Source organism: Quercus lobata, chromosome 11 (genome assembly GCF_001633185.2).
Source record: "Quercus lobata isolate SW786 chromosome 11, ValleyOak3.0 Primary Assembly, whole genome shotgun sequence".
Lineage (NCBI taxonomy): Eukaryota > Viridiplantae > Streptophyta > Magnoliopsida > Fagales > Fagaceae > Quercus > Quercus lobata.
The window spans coordinates 32,720,191-32,736,803 of NC_044914.1; the positions used below are offsets into that span (position 1 = coordinate 32,720,191).

Genomic DNA, 16,613 nt, shown 5'->3' on the forward strand with positions numbered 1-16,613 from the left:
GCCAGTACGGTATTCCGGTGGTACCAGCCGGTACGGTATGGAATTGACTCCCTTAATACTTAAAGCTATCTTTATGAAAGACAATATCACTCATACTTGACTAAAAACTAAAAGAGCATTACACGAGGAAAATCATTTAAGTGCATGATTAAGGGGACAAACTTAACCAACCGATGCACATGGCTGGACATGCTTTCTCTCCCTCCAGTTGCACCCATTTTTCCTTTTCGAATATGAAGGTTCCTGAAATGTTAAGTCCATTGATGTGGTATAGCTGGAGCTGCAAAACATGAAGATAAGTCATCATATTTTTGTCTTCAAATTTATATCATTAAGTATATTTTATTCATCATCATTATACCACTCGACTAATGTTATTATGCTGCTAGACTCATTTTCTTATGTTGCTAAAATGTTAAAGCCTACAGATGTGATACGGCTGGAGTTGCAAAACATGAAGGGCTGGAGCTACAAAATATGAAGAACATAAAGGTTATCAACCCATTAATGCTAAACGGCCAGAGCCACAAATCATATAAAGAACGAAGTGCTACTACACAGCCAGGGTCAGAAACATAAAAGATAAGTTAATGTTTTCTCCATCTTTGAAATTACATTATTAAGCATATGGTAATTCAATATTATTTTACTGCTGGATGCAAGTTATTTTAATATCATCTCACTATTTAATGAATATGATCTCACTAATACTTCATTAACGAACACACATATTAATAAATCGATCTACCATCCTTGGACACGTATTATTTGGACATGAATCACCCTTGGACATATATTATTTGGACATGAACTATTGTCGAACATACCTTATTATGTTGAACATGAACCACGAACTGCAACTAGACATAGGCTATTGGACTCATCCCATTGTTGGACATTTGACACCTAATTAATTATTTTCTAATATTGGACATCACTTAATATACATAATAATAATGTATCAATTCACCATTTAATCAAAGCTATCACGCTAAGCTTATCATTTATTTATTTTAATCATTATCATGATTCTAAGACTTTGGGTTTTATCTATTTTGTAGACTTAAAAATACACCGGAAGTCATTGGTCTATGCGACCCAATGTCGAGTTTCGGGTTGACCTCCCCAAAACAAATCCGGGCCTAGCAAAGTCACACCTCCAAAGGCACATGGCTATGCGCAAAAAACCGGCCCCGACAAGTTATAAAATCAATTATTTTATTTTATTTTTTATTGATAAGTTAACACACTCACCCAATAGATTTTGAACCCACAACCTCACTCTTTTGCAAATAAGCTATAAAATGAATGCCCTTATGAGAGAGAGAGAGAGAGAGAGAGAGAGAGAGAGAGAGAAAATTATTGTATACTCCCAGAGTACCATAAATGCGTACTCTCTCCTCTCACATGAATGGTGAGTCCCACTAATTAAAGTCATCAAGCTAGAATAGAGTTCCATGAATATACTTGAGAAAATGCCTCAAAACACACAACCTAATGATTTGAAATACAAAAATTTAAGAATAATGAAATGACTATATGTCTATCATTGATCTATCAAAGTAATTTTTAGGTGAACAATATCCTTATTTCATAAGGTAGATGTAATAATGTATTATAAGATTGTCTTATGAGATAATTTTTCATATACTGTACCCTTGGCCTTAAGTGAAGGTATAATACAAATGTCTATGTTATTGTAAAATAAGACTAAAAATGCATATTAACAATTTTCATGAGTTATTTATGAGGTTATTGTTCCCTCTAGATCTGGGTAGCTAATTAGCTCAATAGATGGCACTAATTAAGATGCTCAACTATTTGTAAACTGGCATCACCATATTCTCTAGGAGGTGTTTCTAAAGCTCCCCAAGCAAGCAAAGGAGAGTTCATTGTGGTTTGACTAGCTTGATGACTTTGCGGGTAGTTAGTGTTTGGTGAGGTTTCATTTGCATCTATAAGAGCATTCCCATTAGGTGTGTCAAATGTCAAATATTTGGCATTTGATACACCAAACACCAAAAAATCATTCACATCAGGTGTTCTAAATACCAAAATATTTGGCATGAGTGAATAGTACAATCTCAAATTTTGGAGCGTACGGACATGAATTGTAAATTTTTTATGGTTTTTTTATTCCCTTTTCTCTCTCATCTCTAATCTCTTTGTCAGATCTCTTCCTCTCTTTTTCTTAAAAAAGATCCTCCCCTTTCTCAACCTCTCATCTTTTCTTCTCTCACCCTCACTACTTTTCCTTTCTTCCTTTCAGCCTCACTAAGTCGACGCCTCATTGTGCCATCGATCTCTCTCTTGAAGTGGTTTTTTCTTTTGTTTTGTTTTGTTTTTTTTTTTTTTTGGCTATGATTTGATGGGTGGGTTCAGCAATAGGTGGGTTTAGATGGTGATGTGTGGGTTCAGATGGGGTTGGCTGGGTTCAGTTTCAATGGTGGTGGGTGGTTTCAGTCTTTCAGATAGGTGGATTGGTGGTGGGTGGGTTAGGCTGTGGGTTTTGATGGATGGGTCGCGATGGGTGGATTTTGGTGGGCTAGCCTGTGAGTTCTGATTGATGGTCGAAAGCTCCATGGCTGAAAGCTTCAAGGCCTGCACCACTACTGAGGTGGTCGCCATCTCTTTGCTTCTATATTTTGTTTTCTCCTTTTTTTTTTTTGGGGGGGGGGGGGGGAGGTTCTTGTCTCTAACCCATGGCCATGGCCGAAAGCTCACTTTTTGTCAGGGTTTGTGGTTGTGGTGGTGGTGGGGCTTTCGATTTGGTGTTTGTGGGATATGGGTTTGTTTTGAATTGTGTTTTGGGTTATGGAGGACGTAGTGGTTGTGCGGTGGTGGCTGTTGGTTGTTGGCAGCTGTGTGGTGGTTGTGATAGTGATTTACCTACATTGTGTTTGGTGAGTTGTAAATATTATTTTATTTTATGAGATTTTGTAAATATTATTTTAATGTGTTGTATATATTATTTTAAGAGAAATGTTATGTCCACAACATTTTCATAATATTTTTATAACAAATTATAGGTAGTTAGTTGTTATTGGTTCAAATTTGAACTTAACACTAAGATTATTTTTTTTATCTCAACAATAACAATTAGTAACAACTTGTCACTTAAGATTTGTTGTAAAAATGTTGTAAAAATATTGTGGACATATCATTTCTCTTATTTTAATGTATAGAATTGAAAAACAGAACATGTGATGTATGGTGTATTATAAAATGGTGTGTTAAAATTAATAAAATAACTTTTTGATGTGTCAAAATGACATTTTTATGGAATACTAGATGGGTAGTTAGTGTGATTTGAATAGCTTGATGACTTTGTGGGTAGTTAGTGTTTGGCAAGGTTTCATTTGCACCTATAAACATGCAAAATGCAAAATGCTAAAAAAGAAGAAGAAGAAAAGAAAATCTTTGTGCTAGTTGGAGAATGGATGTGGAACACTGTATGGTGGAAATCATTGTAAGCATTAGATCGGGCTCATTCTCCCTACGCCAAGCAGGTTACTTTTATTAAAGAAATAAATTACAAAATTTTCTTATAGTTTTGGTTAGCTTCAAATTAAACTATAAGTTTTAAAAATTATCATATACTATAAAACGCACTAAACTGCATCGTGTACACCCCTAACTTCAACGAAAGAACTTATCAGAGTCAAGGATGGAATGGATTGGATGTTAGATAACCTTTATTTTTGGATGAAAGTGATCGTGGATAAACATGTTAGCGTGGCTTACCAAAAGTTGGCATCAATCTGGAAAGGGGTGTGCGGTGAGCAGGTTACTATTTAGTCCTCGTTCATGGTCTTGATCTGTTTCTTAACCAAAATTTGGCATGGAAATGCATCACTATTACACTACCAGTTCCTTTCCTTTTTTTTTTTTTTTTTTTTTTTTTTTTTATTTTTATTTTTTTTATTTTTTTTTATTTTTTAAATTCATTATTATTATTATTAATCATTAATCATTATACACAACTTAATTGTACACAGCTTACATTAATTGGCATATAAACAAGTAGCTGGTGATTGATGAAGGTATAAATCCACTTGGACCTTCCATTTGTATGCTTTAAATTTCCACTGCAGGACCACCTAACTCAGCCAATTTTTCTTTTTCTTTCATCTGAATGAGGCTCCTCACTATATATAGGAGAATTATACACAGTTAAGGGTTGGAATTTCGATACCCTAAATGAAGTTTATAAACTCATAACAAATAATACAGATTAATGAAAATGTAATCATTTTGTGAGTTTTTATTTTTTATTTTTTTTAATCACCTAGTAATCTTGTGATGGGCATCAAAACGTGCAATTTCTTTGATTTTTGGTTATTTCAGATAACAATGATTTTATTAAGGAACGAATTGAAATTTTTTTAAAAAATCCAAGATTTTAATGCAAACTTGTAAAAAATAATTAGGATTGAATTGAAATCACCCAATCTAAGTAACTAAATTTTGCAATATTTATATCCTTATATGCAGATTAATACATGCAAAATAGCATGTTTTGCATAAGCATGCTAATCAGAGAGAGAGAGAGAGAGAGAGAGAGAGAGAGAGAGAGAGAGAGAGAGAGAGAGAGAGCGAGATAGCCAATAATTAAGTAATGCTTATAATCAGATGCTTGTATAATTCCGCATGAAATTGTTATCATCAACAACAAAGATTCTCTCACTTCTATCAATCAAATTAAACCAACTCACAATGATCCAGACCAAAAAAAATGAAAGAGAAAGACTGAAAAAGAAATACAAAGGAATTAATCTGTAGAATTATTGCGCTATAAAATCAATGCTATAATGACATCAATTTGATCTTAAAAAGAAAAAGAAAAAGAAAAAGCCTCTTGCTTCTCAGAGTGAGTATGTCTTCACGCATTTTAATTGCCTATTGAATGTGTAAACCCTGCCGGATGATATACTTGCCTTGATTGTAGTTCCTCTATAATGTAATATTTGAAGAGAATTCTGGTCCTTCGACCAAAGGCCAACTTCGTGAAGATCTCCTTCCTGCCAGCAGATGTTGACTGTCACCCCACCACGTGCCTTCAATCCTTTTACGCAACCATTCGCCCATTTATCCCGGGGAAGAGCAGGAAGTAAGTATAGATCCTTCATGGTGCTCTGGACAAGCATTTCTGCTACTGCTGCCGAAAAGCTAACACCAAAATTACAGAATTGTCAATCATAAATACTATTCTTACTTGCGAGGAAGCTTTTAGTATACTTGGCATAAATATCAAGTGCAAATAAGGGTGTCACTAAAAAAAAAAAAAAAAATGATTAACCACCAATTACCATTATGATGATTTTTAATAGTTGGTATTCGATTCAGAATTCAGATGCCTGTGCAAGGTGAAAAACAAATGTAGGCTTCAAGCCTTATTTGCCTTGAGTACATAATTACTCAGGCACATAACTTTGACTTGAATATCCTGTTCAACTCCAAAATTGAAGTTTCTTCATAGTGAGACTGTTTATTAAACAGTCTGTTTAACGGGTTAAAAGTTTTAGTAAATGATCCTGTTATTTATTTAAATTGGCGGTAGGGCCACATTAAATAATATATACGTACAGATTGGAAATCACACATGCTCAAATTTAAGATTCTTGCTTATTAGTTCACAATTAAGAGATGCATAAATAATCTGCAAAGATACAGGTTGAAAAGCCTCATGTCCCGATAAGTGAATGTTTTTGATAATTCCTTGATTAGTAAATTTACTGCATCTGAACACCTACTTCTGAATTGATAAGTAAAAGTCCCATAATATTAAGGAAAGAAATTATCAGTTAGAGATGGAATTGATCACAGATAACCTTGTTTTTCGTTGGATTAAATGATCATAGTCAAACATGTTAGTGTGGCTTACGCAAAGTTGGCATCAATCTGGAAAGGTGGGTGTGCAGTGAACAAGTTACTATATAGTCCTCCTTCGTAGTCACTTTCATGATCTGGGTCTACCAAGTTAAATAAATGCTTAACCATCCTATATGCATGCTCACTGTTGTGAAGACGAGCCCATAATGCAGTTTTCCATGTAGTTGACCATCCTGGACCGTCCTCTCCTGTTTCATATTATGAGAATATAAACAATGCTACTATGAGATTATTATTCAAGGAATATTATACTTAATGAAGTTCAAAAACCTTGAAAATTCACATACAAACATATAACAAACTAAAGTACATAAAAAAAATTACAATTTGGCTAACTGATAAAATGAACTCTTGAGAGAAGTGATATTTTATTAAGGACAATCGGTTTACACTAATTGGCCTACGCTGGCTTGTCACAATTAGTTGACCATTGCTATAGTCCTATTATATTAATTTCAGCATGTGTCTGTTGTATTGCATTTATCAAAAAAATCTTTGCAGTTTGAAATTTACATACTGCTATCAACATAGATTGTTATAACTTGCTATTTATTTTTATTTTTTCAACTTTGCAATGGAAAGACCAGCTCTTGTTTTCTATTTTCCTATTTTTACTTATTTTAGGTTTTCTTAATGCCAAAGGAAGGTATACTCCTTGTCAAAGAAGTAATATTATATTTCTTGTTCACCATGAAACAGGAATTGGAGCTTTATATATATATAGGCAATCTTATTAAGAGTTTTGTGGCTTTGGTGCAAGAGATTCTTCAATCTGGGCATATGAGAAGACTCTCATACCAACTTTGGTTTGAGGGGAGAGGGAATGAAAGGAAAGATGATGAGAGAATCAGAGCAAGGAACAGATATCCATTGTTTGGTTGAGGTGAATTGGGTTGGAGGAAAGGATAAGGGGATTCATTTTCCTCCCAAGCTCTTTCCTCCCAAATTGAGAAAAATGGGAGAGAATATAGAGAGTGGGACCTGCCAATAGGCTATTTTTCTTTCTCTTTCCTCCTTACAAGCCAAACACTTGAAAGGAAAATTTCTTTTGTTTCTTTTCCCTTCCCTCTCCTCTCCCCTCCTCCCCCCTCCTCCCTTTCCTTTTTTTCCCTTCCCCCCTGTTTTCACCAAAGGGGGTTAGAAAAACACAAGTGGGTTTCTTTGAAGTGAAGTAGAGAGTTTGTCTATTGTTTGAGTGAGAGAGCAACATCGAATGTATTGATGTTTTTGGCTCTTGAGAGTGTTAAGTTGTGTTTTGGTATTTGAGAGTTAGTGTTGGGTATATTGGAATTTTGGTCAGTTTGTGTTCGTGAATCATGATGGGTTTTGAGTGTATTTTTGTTGTGTGAATCTATGATTTTTATTTGTGAGATTTGTTTGAGTGTGTTTGTAATTTATATCACTAATAATGGATTTTGGTTGGCATTGTCCATGGATTAGGCATGGAGGTGGCCAAAGCAAGTCAAATATTATTGTATCGTGTATATCTTCATATTTTTATTTGTGTGAATCCGCTTCCACTGACCTCAAATTCCAACAAACTAAAATCAGAGCTTCCACCACCAAAAGTCATAACAACTTGAATTTGACATTTAAACGGTCAATTATCACATACAAACCTCTTTTATAGAGAGTATTATCAGCAGCTTTACATAAGTCTGGAGTTTTCTCAACAGTGATTGTATGCCCTGGAAAGAGGCCAAAAAGGTGTGAGACGTGTCTATGATGTGGATCTGGGTCCTGAAAATCTAGTGCCTACGGTAAAATAAAGGCAATTTGTAAGCCCATAAAGAATTCAGATATTCCAGAGCATAGAATAAGACATACTAGCATATAACACCTTCCACAATAATTTGAGAAATTAAATTCAAGATGAGTACCCATTCCATAATGGAACCATCTCTAGCAATTTTTGTTGGTAATAGCCTAGGTTGAGCCGCAAGAACTTTTTTAATGAGATCATCCTCAGTTTTACCTAAAACCTGTTTGTCAGGAATAATTAGTAAATAGAGTTTACAAAGATAAAATATTAGGACAGATTTGGCCAGCACATAAGAGCTTCACCTCAGCAGCAGAAACAATTGCAGAGAAAACTTCTTTTATGATTGAGATGTCCATGGTTGATGAGTAGCTCACACTGGCAGGCTTACCATCTGGAGCAATAAACATGTGCTCTGGAGAAGTTGATGGGTTGGTTTCCAGATAGCCTCCGGGGCCTTCAATCAACCAATCCAACAGAAAGGATGCACATCCTTCCAACAAAGGATATGCCTTATTTTTTAGAAAATCCTAATTAAGCAGAAAACATTAGCAATCATATTTAGACTAGATATTTTGTGTCAGATATTACAACCAATGTAGAGAAAAAGTCATATACAAGTATAGGTAGAAAAAACATTTGAATTGTATCAATATCTCAAGGCTTTTGATTCCTCTTTTTTTAATTAGCCTACCTTAGAACAATAGATATTAAGTCAACCATCTTCAACTAGGCAACAACAGCAATTTATACGCTGTACCTCTTATCCTGACTCTTATGAATTGAGAGTTGAATTAGTCTCTACTTCCCTCATAATCCATACCATCTCTACAGAAATTATTTTCTGAAAGTGTGATTTTCTTTTATAAAAAGGAGCACCAGTTCTAGTTTCCAATGATTAGAGTACAATAACAGAAGATTCCAAGGCTATACAGACATTCTATTCTAGTTCGGAAACATTTCCGATCCACTCAAACCCTTCAAAAGATTTTGCAATTTATTTTATTAAGTAAAGAAAATTATTGAATCAATCAGAATGACACTTAGAGTGTGTTTGGGAATAGCTTTTAGCATTAGCTTTTAACTTTTACCTTTTAACTTTTAGCTTTTATGTACAACTTTTTAAAACCTCACTTTTTCCTGCATTTTCTCACTTTTTCAAAAATTTTCAAGGTATAAGTATACTTTAACACAGTTTTAGTAAAAAGCTAAATAAGCTGTTCTCAAATAGATAGTACACAAGCTGTGTAGTTTAGATGGCTATAGCCTACAGCATCAAGAAAAATTACAGCAATCAATAAAATCTAAGAAGTATAATGGGGGTGAGTGATGACATGGTAATACTGCCATCCAGTCAAACAAAACCCATAAAAGGATCATCCAAAAATGTTATAATTGATTACTGAAGGGCTTTGCTAAGTGGGAAGATTTCACTTAAAAAGTTATAGACATGTTTGTTTCTACAATATTTCAAATGCATGTGAGAGCTGTATGATGTCCCTCTCATAATGGACAAACTTCACTCCATTAGCCATAAACAATTGATGGATAAATTAGGAACTTACTTTGTCCATTTTGTACGTATAATGTTCCCAGAGATGGGTACAAAGCCATGCTCCTCCCATTGGCCACAAAGCCCACACAGCCTCACCTCGATCTGGTGATGTTTTCGCCCATATGTCAGACACTTGATGGACAACCCAACCGCTTGCTTCATAATTCACCTGTAATATTCAGCAACTATATAAGCAAAGACACACTTAGAGCAGGTAGAAAAGATAGAAACCCATTCAGCAAAAAGAGAAAAAGATAGAAAAATCAACTGTCATAATTAACATGGAGGTCATCAAGAGTCTAGATTGCTACAGAGATCATGCTGGTTTTAAGATATTGATGCTTCATGTATGTGCACCACCACAATCATATTAACATGATACAAAGAATAATAAAACCAAATTGCATCAGAAAATAAACAGTCCCCTTCCTTCTTCAGGGTAATCCAAGGCTCTCAAACTGTTTCAATAATTTACCTAAAGGCTCAATACTCCAACTCAAAATGTCACAGCATCAATTGATCTTTCAATAATGCTTTTTAATGGAACAATATTGGTTCAAATTAAGGTGAATGTCATCCAATAAAAGTTGGCATAAAAATAAAAGTTGATACAAAAAAATAAAATAAACCATTCAAAATTACTGTACACTGGAAAGGTGATTAATCTTACTTTTGCAGTTTTACTTCCATTGACTGACAGAGAGGAAATGTAATCAAACAAGGGTTCCTGGCACTCACTAAGGTTGCAAGGAAGGGAAGGCCAATAATTCATTTGAAGATTTATGTTCAAGTGAGGAGCACCGCTGAACAGAAAAGAAAGGAGTCAAATAAGTAATTGTCCAAATCAAGCAAATAGCCACAAGAATTGAAAATTATCACATTATATGTTTATGAGCTATCACTGAGAAGGTGCAGCTTAGCCATGCCATGTGTTTAATTTACGTCCATATAAACATGTCCATATAATTAAAATATAAAAAAAATAGGAAGGGGAGGAGGAAAGACGGATAATATTCTAGGAAGATACACTTTTATCACAATATTTTTGATTCTTGCCTATGTTCGTTACAGAGCCTAATGTTCTATACTTTTGGAAAATTAATACAGTATGACTTGGGGAAGGGGGAAGCACATGCGCACACACACACGCAGATGAATACATACTCCCATGCAGGCTCAATATCCTTGTTCCATATACCCTGCAGGTTTGCCACCTGAGTTCCAGGCCGTGAACAAGAAATAAGAAGATATCGCCCATACTGAAATAAAAGCTCTACCAAGGAAGGATCTTCATCAGTTTGAAAATTTTTCACCCTCTCTGAAGTTGAAATTTTCTCATGTTCACTCTCCTTGAAATCTGAATTTGTTACCAAGGACACAACTTTCTCTGTCTTCAAAAGGTTATTTCCTAAAATGCTCTTGGAGCTTTTTGAAAGCTGCAATGAGACACGATGGAAAAGATTCTGATAGTCATCCAAATGATGTGCATAAAGTTGAGAGTATGACAAATTTTTTATTGACTCTAATTTATTGAGAGACTCTGAAGTAGGATCCTTCTTAGAATCTGAAGGCTTAGTAAATGGCCCATCGAATGAAGATGAAGCCACCAGAAGCAATACAGCCCAATCTGAACCTTCCACCCTCAACTTATTGTCTTCCAAAACCTGTATCACCCCCTTGCTGTCACTAATCTGTAAATCAAGAACTGAAGAAAACTGAATTCCTTTAGGATTGTCATTTGCATTTGCTTTAGGGGGGGTCCTTTTACCAGGACAACTTCCTTCCATTATTATCTGATTTTTGCCATGCACATGTGAATTATGATGCATCTTGCTGTCTAAAGACACTGTAAATGACAGTGATCCTGATTTGCTTGTAGAAATCTTTGCCACAATCACTTGATCTGGTTTAGATACAAAATGTTCCCTCAAAAATTCTACACCATCCACAGAATATTTTACCCTTACTGTTGCAGTATCCAAGTCCAGCTCTCTGTGGTATGTTTCTTCAGCATACTTAAGATGTGATTCATCAAATTCAAGCTTGATGTCCCCAAGAAGTTGGTAAACCTTCATCAGCAAAATATAACAATTAGGATGTAAATCCAATAATTAAGTTTAATTTTTTAGTAACATAGAGAAGCTCATCTTCTCAAGTATCATTGGTAATAGAAATCTTGCCCCCACACAGGCTAATAAGTTGTGCAGAATAACTAATATTTTTAGATAATGTATCACATAACATATCTAAGGTCACCATCAAGAGGTAAGGCACATTACTTTGGTTAAAGTTAACTACACGGTTTGCCAGGGTTTTATTCACCTGCATGAGGCACTGTATGATTAGTAAAAGCCAAATGCATTAGGCAAGCAAGAAATGCCTAGCACCCAGACGACCCAAACTTTCATTTTCAGCAATTGAGTATGTTTCAGCTTTCACCACCCATTTGGGCAGTATAGAAACCTCAATTACAAAATAGGTTTTTCTTTGGTTGGACAGATTGCATACCCACTACTGACTAGCAACACAAAGGTTCATATGGCTTGTTTTACAAAATAGAATAGGCCAGACAACTCCAAAAGTTCAATCAAGTCAAAATATGTTCTTTCATATCAATTGAGCAACATAAATGATGAAGAAACAGAAAGCATCAAATGTAATTTACATACATCAGAAGGAGCTCCTGACAACTTGACTGCTGCTGCAGTGGCTTCAACATACTGACCATTATTGACTAGTTTTCTGACCTGAGTTAATGCCTCTGGAGCATTTGGGTTGGTATAGTTCCCTGGATTCCCAGTCCAAAGCGTGTCCTCTACATAAGAATTGAAATAGCCATTAATGTAGATGCAAATCATTCTACCTCACTTGTTCCATTTGGTTTCCACTAAAATATATGAAAAAGAAAAGAAATCTCCGTCTAGATTTCCAGACCACTTATTGTCTAAAGCCAATAAAAAATGAACCAGCGATTTTTGTAATTTAGAAACCTTAACAAGCAGAAAATTTTTATTCCCCCCTCTTTGCCTAAGGAATCTGAGCAACCTAAGACAGAGTTACATGACTGATCATACATATAAACTTATCAAAAACTATCCCTAAACCAGGTTGAATCAAAGAAGTGAATTCTAATTCAAGAAAAACATCACCTAAATCCACCAAAATTCAATCTCAGAGACTAAGTTGAGTGCACCAAGGTCTTGGTTAAACCAAGAACAAATCTTTCATTTCAAATCTGATCACTCCAAAGCATTTCAAGCCTCTTTGGTGTCAAATGATTGTATCATATCCACTGGTTAGTGGATTAGAAAGGTAATAACATGAACAAGTCAAAATGTCAAACCTTGGATCTTCAAAATAATGAAGAAGAAAAAGAAAAGTATAGATGTCATCACTGAAATCATTCCAAGCAGTTCATTTTGTTATTCAGAAAAAAGTACAGAACAAAAATATTATAAATAACTAAATATTAAATCTTACTACGCACCAAACCAAAAACTAAAATCTCATTCACTAATCAACAAAAGCACAAAGCAAACAACAAAATGTTCCACTCAAGCCCCTAATCAATTTCTTTCCTAATTTGAGTTTCTTCTTCAAGACCCAGAATTCTCTTTTCGTTTCTTTCTTTTCCCAACAATCAAACAAATAAAATCCCTACATTTTTTCCCCTCATTTCTTATACATTGGTATCAAAATTCAACTAACAGTTCATAGAAACACAAGGGAATTATGTGGCATTGGTTTGATTGTTTACCATTAAGCTGGAGAGTTTCTTCTTTGACGCCACCCCACACCATGGCTCCAAGGCGGCCATTCCCAATGGGAATTGCATCGGTCCAATGCTTTGCTGGCCCTGAAAACGTAAGCTTCAAAGGCTTAGAACTCTCAGTATCCACTAAACTCGGATTCCACAGGTCCCTCTCTGTAGGTGGCCGCACCATAACCCAATCACCATCCTCCATTACCTCAACAATCAAAACCCCACAAAAAGTACAAAGAAGAAAGAAGGAAAGAAGCTTTGTTATGCGTGTGTTATTGTGTTACAGTGTGTGTGCAGCTTCTTTACACTACCAGTCTGTGTGAGCTGTGGGAGAGAGTAAAGAAGATGATGGGGGTAGTTTGGTTTGTAAAATAGAGAGAGAGAGAGAGAGAGAGAGAGAGAAGGCATTGGCTTTGAATATCACATGTCGTGTAGTACTGTAGTAAAGTAGGAGGGCCTGCTTCCAAAAAAAAAAAAGTAAGAGGGGCCCACATAACACGGCATTTTGCTCTGTAAACGGAAAGTTTGGAGCTTTCTGAATATGTGAACGTGAATGTCGGGGTGACATGACATCATTTTTTCCTACATAGATATTGTTGTCCTCACTTTTTCTAGTTTCTAGTTTCTACTATCTTTTTTTGTTTTTGTTTTTGTTTGTCAAGGCTTTTGCCTTTTGGCCCAATTGAGAGGCGGTGAATAAAATATTAAAAAAAAAAGATCCCAGGTAAAATAATAATACTATATGAACAATTGAGCTTTTTTATGGATAGGGATCCTCTCCATTTCTATTTGAAATGGAGAGTGTCCAGTTTATGGTCAGGATCCGTTTGAAATAAATCTAAGGTCTAAAGCATGCCACGTCAATTAAAACCCAACTGACTTAACTCAGCAAGTTCAACCGGGGTTAGCTGTAAAGGTTAACTCTTCTCTCTGCCTTTCAGCTACCCAAACGAACAAAAAACTCTCTCTTTCTTCAGATCTTTCTCTACCCAAAATTCAAAAACTCTCTCACACCATTGCTCAATCTCCATGGCTACAGCTAGCAGCCACTGCGTCCCACACCTCAACTATGAAATAATGGTGGAACGTTCTCGAAACCCTTGGATATGAAGAAGGATCTCAGATTTTCAGAGAAAGAAGAGGATCGGTGTAAGGAAGTGGAAGAAGAAGAAGAAGATGGATCGCTCGACCGCCTTCTGCTCGTCCAGTCCGATCTCTCCTCTCTCGTCCATCAGGTAACTACTCTCTCTCTCCCCTTGCGATCTGTTTGTTTCTCGAGAAAATGATTTCGAAGAACAAGGATTGCATCTTGCTCTGTGTATTTTTCAATCTCGATGAAAAATTTGCTCAGTCTTTGTTTCATTCGGCTTTTGCAAGTTTGATAGGATTTGTATTTGAGTCTCTCTCTCTCTCTCTCTCTGTGTCTGTGTCAGCTTTTGTGTTTGTTTGCTCCTTTTCTAAATTTGGATTGACTATGCAGATGGGTATTTTGCTGGTGGATAATATATTTTGTTTCTTGTAGTTCATTTTAAAGATATAAACTGTGGCTCTTGATAGGTAATGAGGTACAGTGTTTGTGAGCTTAGAATAATGATTCTTGATTTGTTACGCACAACTAGCTTTCTAAGCTATATTGCTACTCACACTCTTATTTGCTATTTTTGGGCATGAGCTAATTCTTGGTCAGAGTTTATTTAACAGCTTATGTGACATGACTGATGTTATGGCTGGATTGCTATGCTCTCACCATAATGTTGTTGCATTGATCCTGACAAGTATATTGACCTGCTATTTAGAAACTATTCAGGTTCATAGCTTGGACATTTGACAATTTATGCTTTATTTTGAACCATGCTCGGTCCAGTTGCATATCATCTCCTAACTACCTATAGGCATTAGGAATCTACTTGAGGCTATATACACACACACACATTTTACTTCCTCTTTCTTTACTTACTACCTTGTGCCTTAAGACTCAAAACTATATCATTGCGGGACATTGGTTGTTATTGCACCTGACAGCCAAAATAATATTCCTTTCTTTTCTTCCCTTTTGCTAACAAAAGGTTTCTTAGAAACGTATTAATTAATATCTTCCAACATGTATATTATGTGTGGATAAGTGTTCTGTCTCAATTACATTTCTCTTTTTGGGTACATTTCATTAGAGCTGTTTTGTTTTGTAATTTATGATTATAGTTTATAGGGCACTTACATATGTAATAGTTTGGGTGATTATAGTTTATAGGGCACTTACATATGAACATGTAAGAATCTAATACTATCAGGGAAGAACAAAAACAGAGAGCAAGAGAGCAAGAAAGATGAAGAATTTCTGATTGTATTATTCTGAATGATTCTGTACATCAAGATTACATTTATACAAGAAAAATTAAGTTAACTGACTTGCTAAGCACTAAGTAACTAAGCACATTATATGGGACTTGTGTGAGATTTAGTTACAGATGGTTGTTGCATGTGTGAACACTAAGAAGATAAATAAATAAACAAAAAACGACTTGCAGCTTTGCTATATGTACAAAATACTTTCTGTCGTATAGCCTGTGCTTCCTCTCTTCTAATGCTTGTAGCTGGTTCACCTTCTTGCTTTTATGTGTTGAACTTTGACAGAACACATTCCATTGCTACAGGAATAATCAAGTGCATAGACCTGCAAAATCTGAAATAATTCTTGATGAAAATGTCCATATTGATTATGTAGCCTAAGTTCAAAGTGTTGATGCATAGACCCGCAAAATTTGAAAGAATGTTTGAAATTTTGGTGATGCTATTTTTCTTTTAATAAAAAATTGTCAAATATTTCTAGTTGAACTTTAATTCTTCTGGAGCATTTCTATGTTATATAGATATGGTATTCATTTATTAACTTTAATTCTACTTGGGCATTTCTATGTTATACAAATATGGTACTAATTTAGACAATAAAGCAGAAATTGCAGTTGGATTTGGGCACAATTGAGCTTATGAACAAGAGTTTGTTTATGCACTTTTTTATTTTCCATTTATTGTTGAAAAGGGTTCTATGGAGTAATAACTAATACCTATGTCTCTTGTTTTCTTATTAACAGGATAAAATATTAGCCTCTGCTGCAATGAAGTTCAATGGATCTTGCCAGAAAAATGTTTTGAAGCTTTCCATGAAGCATTGAAGCCATGTATCTTGCTGTCAATAGGCTAATTTTTCAGTATCAATGAAACACTGAATGTATTCTTTAGTTTTGACACTTACAAGTTTTCATGTTCATTTACAAAAACTTTTACATGGATTTAGAGTACAAACCAAGAAGAATGTAATAAAATATAGTTATTCTTTTATTAATATTGGTTTGAGAATGTAATAAAATGTAATTGATTGTGTGCCTTTTATTTCTAATTTCTTGTAATGCTTCAAATTGAACAATTTTGATGAACAATTTTGATGATGCCTGTACGGTCACAAATTGATGGAAGAGTTTGATCCAAAAATAAACAAAGCTTTATTAAAGTGTACACTTTGATTACAAGGCTATTATTTCACTCAAAATGAACCTAAAAATACGCACATTCATGGAACCTAAAAATTACATTCACAAATTCTACAAGGATATAAGTTGAAGTCGAAGTGTAATGAATAAGATCATGCC

The 16,613-nt window shown here is 35.0% G+C and overlaps 1 protein-coding gene and 1 long non-coding RNA gene across 2 annotated transcripts; one reads left to right on the plus strand and one right to left on the minus strand.

The window, feature by feature from the left end:
* Nucleotides 1–4,616: 4,616 nt before the first annotated feature.
* LOC115968514 (alpha-L-fucosidase 2-like) lies at nucleotides 4,617–13,364 on the minus strand. Its single transcript, XM_031087921.1, has 10 exons — nucleotides 12,964–13,364; nucleotides 11,876–12,021; nucleotides 10,371–11,275; nucleotides 9,877–10,009; nucleotides 9,217–9,375; nucleotides 7,957–8,181; nucleotides 7,773–7,874; nucleotides 7,512–7,647; nucleotides 5,885–6,080; nucleotides 4,617–5,169 (listed from the first exon to the last, which is right to left on the minus strand). The coding sequence occupies exons 1-10, from the start codon at nucleotides 13,169–13,171 to the stop codon at nucleotides 4,866–4,868; spliced, it is 2,514 nt and encodes an 837-aa protein (XP_030943781.1). The 5' UTR covers nucleotides 13,172–13,364; the 3' UTR covers nucleotides 4,617–4,865.
* Nucleotides 13,365–13,781: 417 nt separating this feature from the next.
* Nucleotides 13,782–16,400, plus strand: LOC115969139. Its single transcript, XR_004086875.1, has 2 exons — nucleotides 13,782–14,204; nucleotides 16,059–16,400. It is a non-coding gene; the product is annotated as an uncharacterized LOC115969139 (long non-coding RNA).
* The last annotated feature ends 213 nt before the right edge of the window (nucleotides 16,401–16,613 follow it).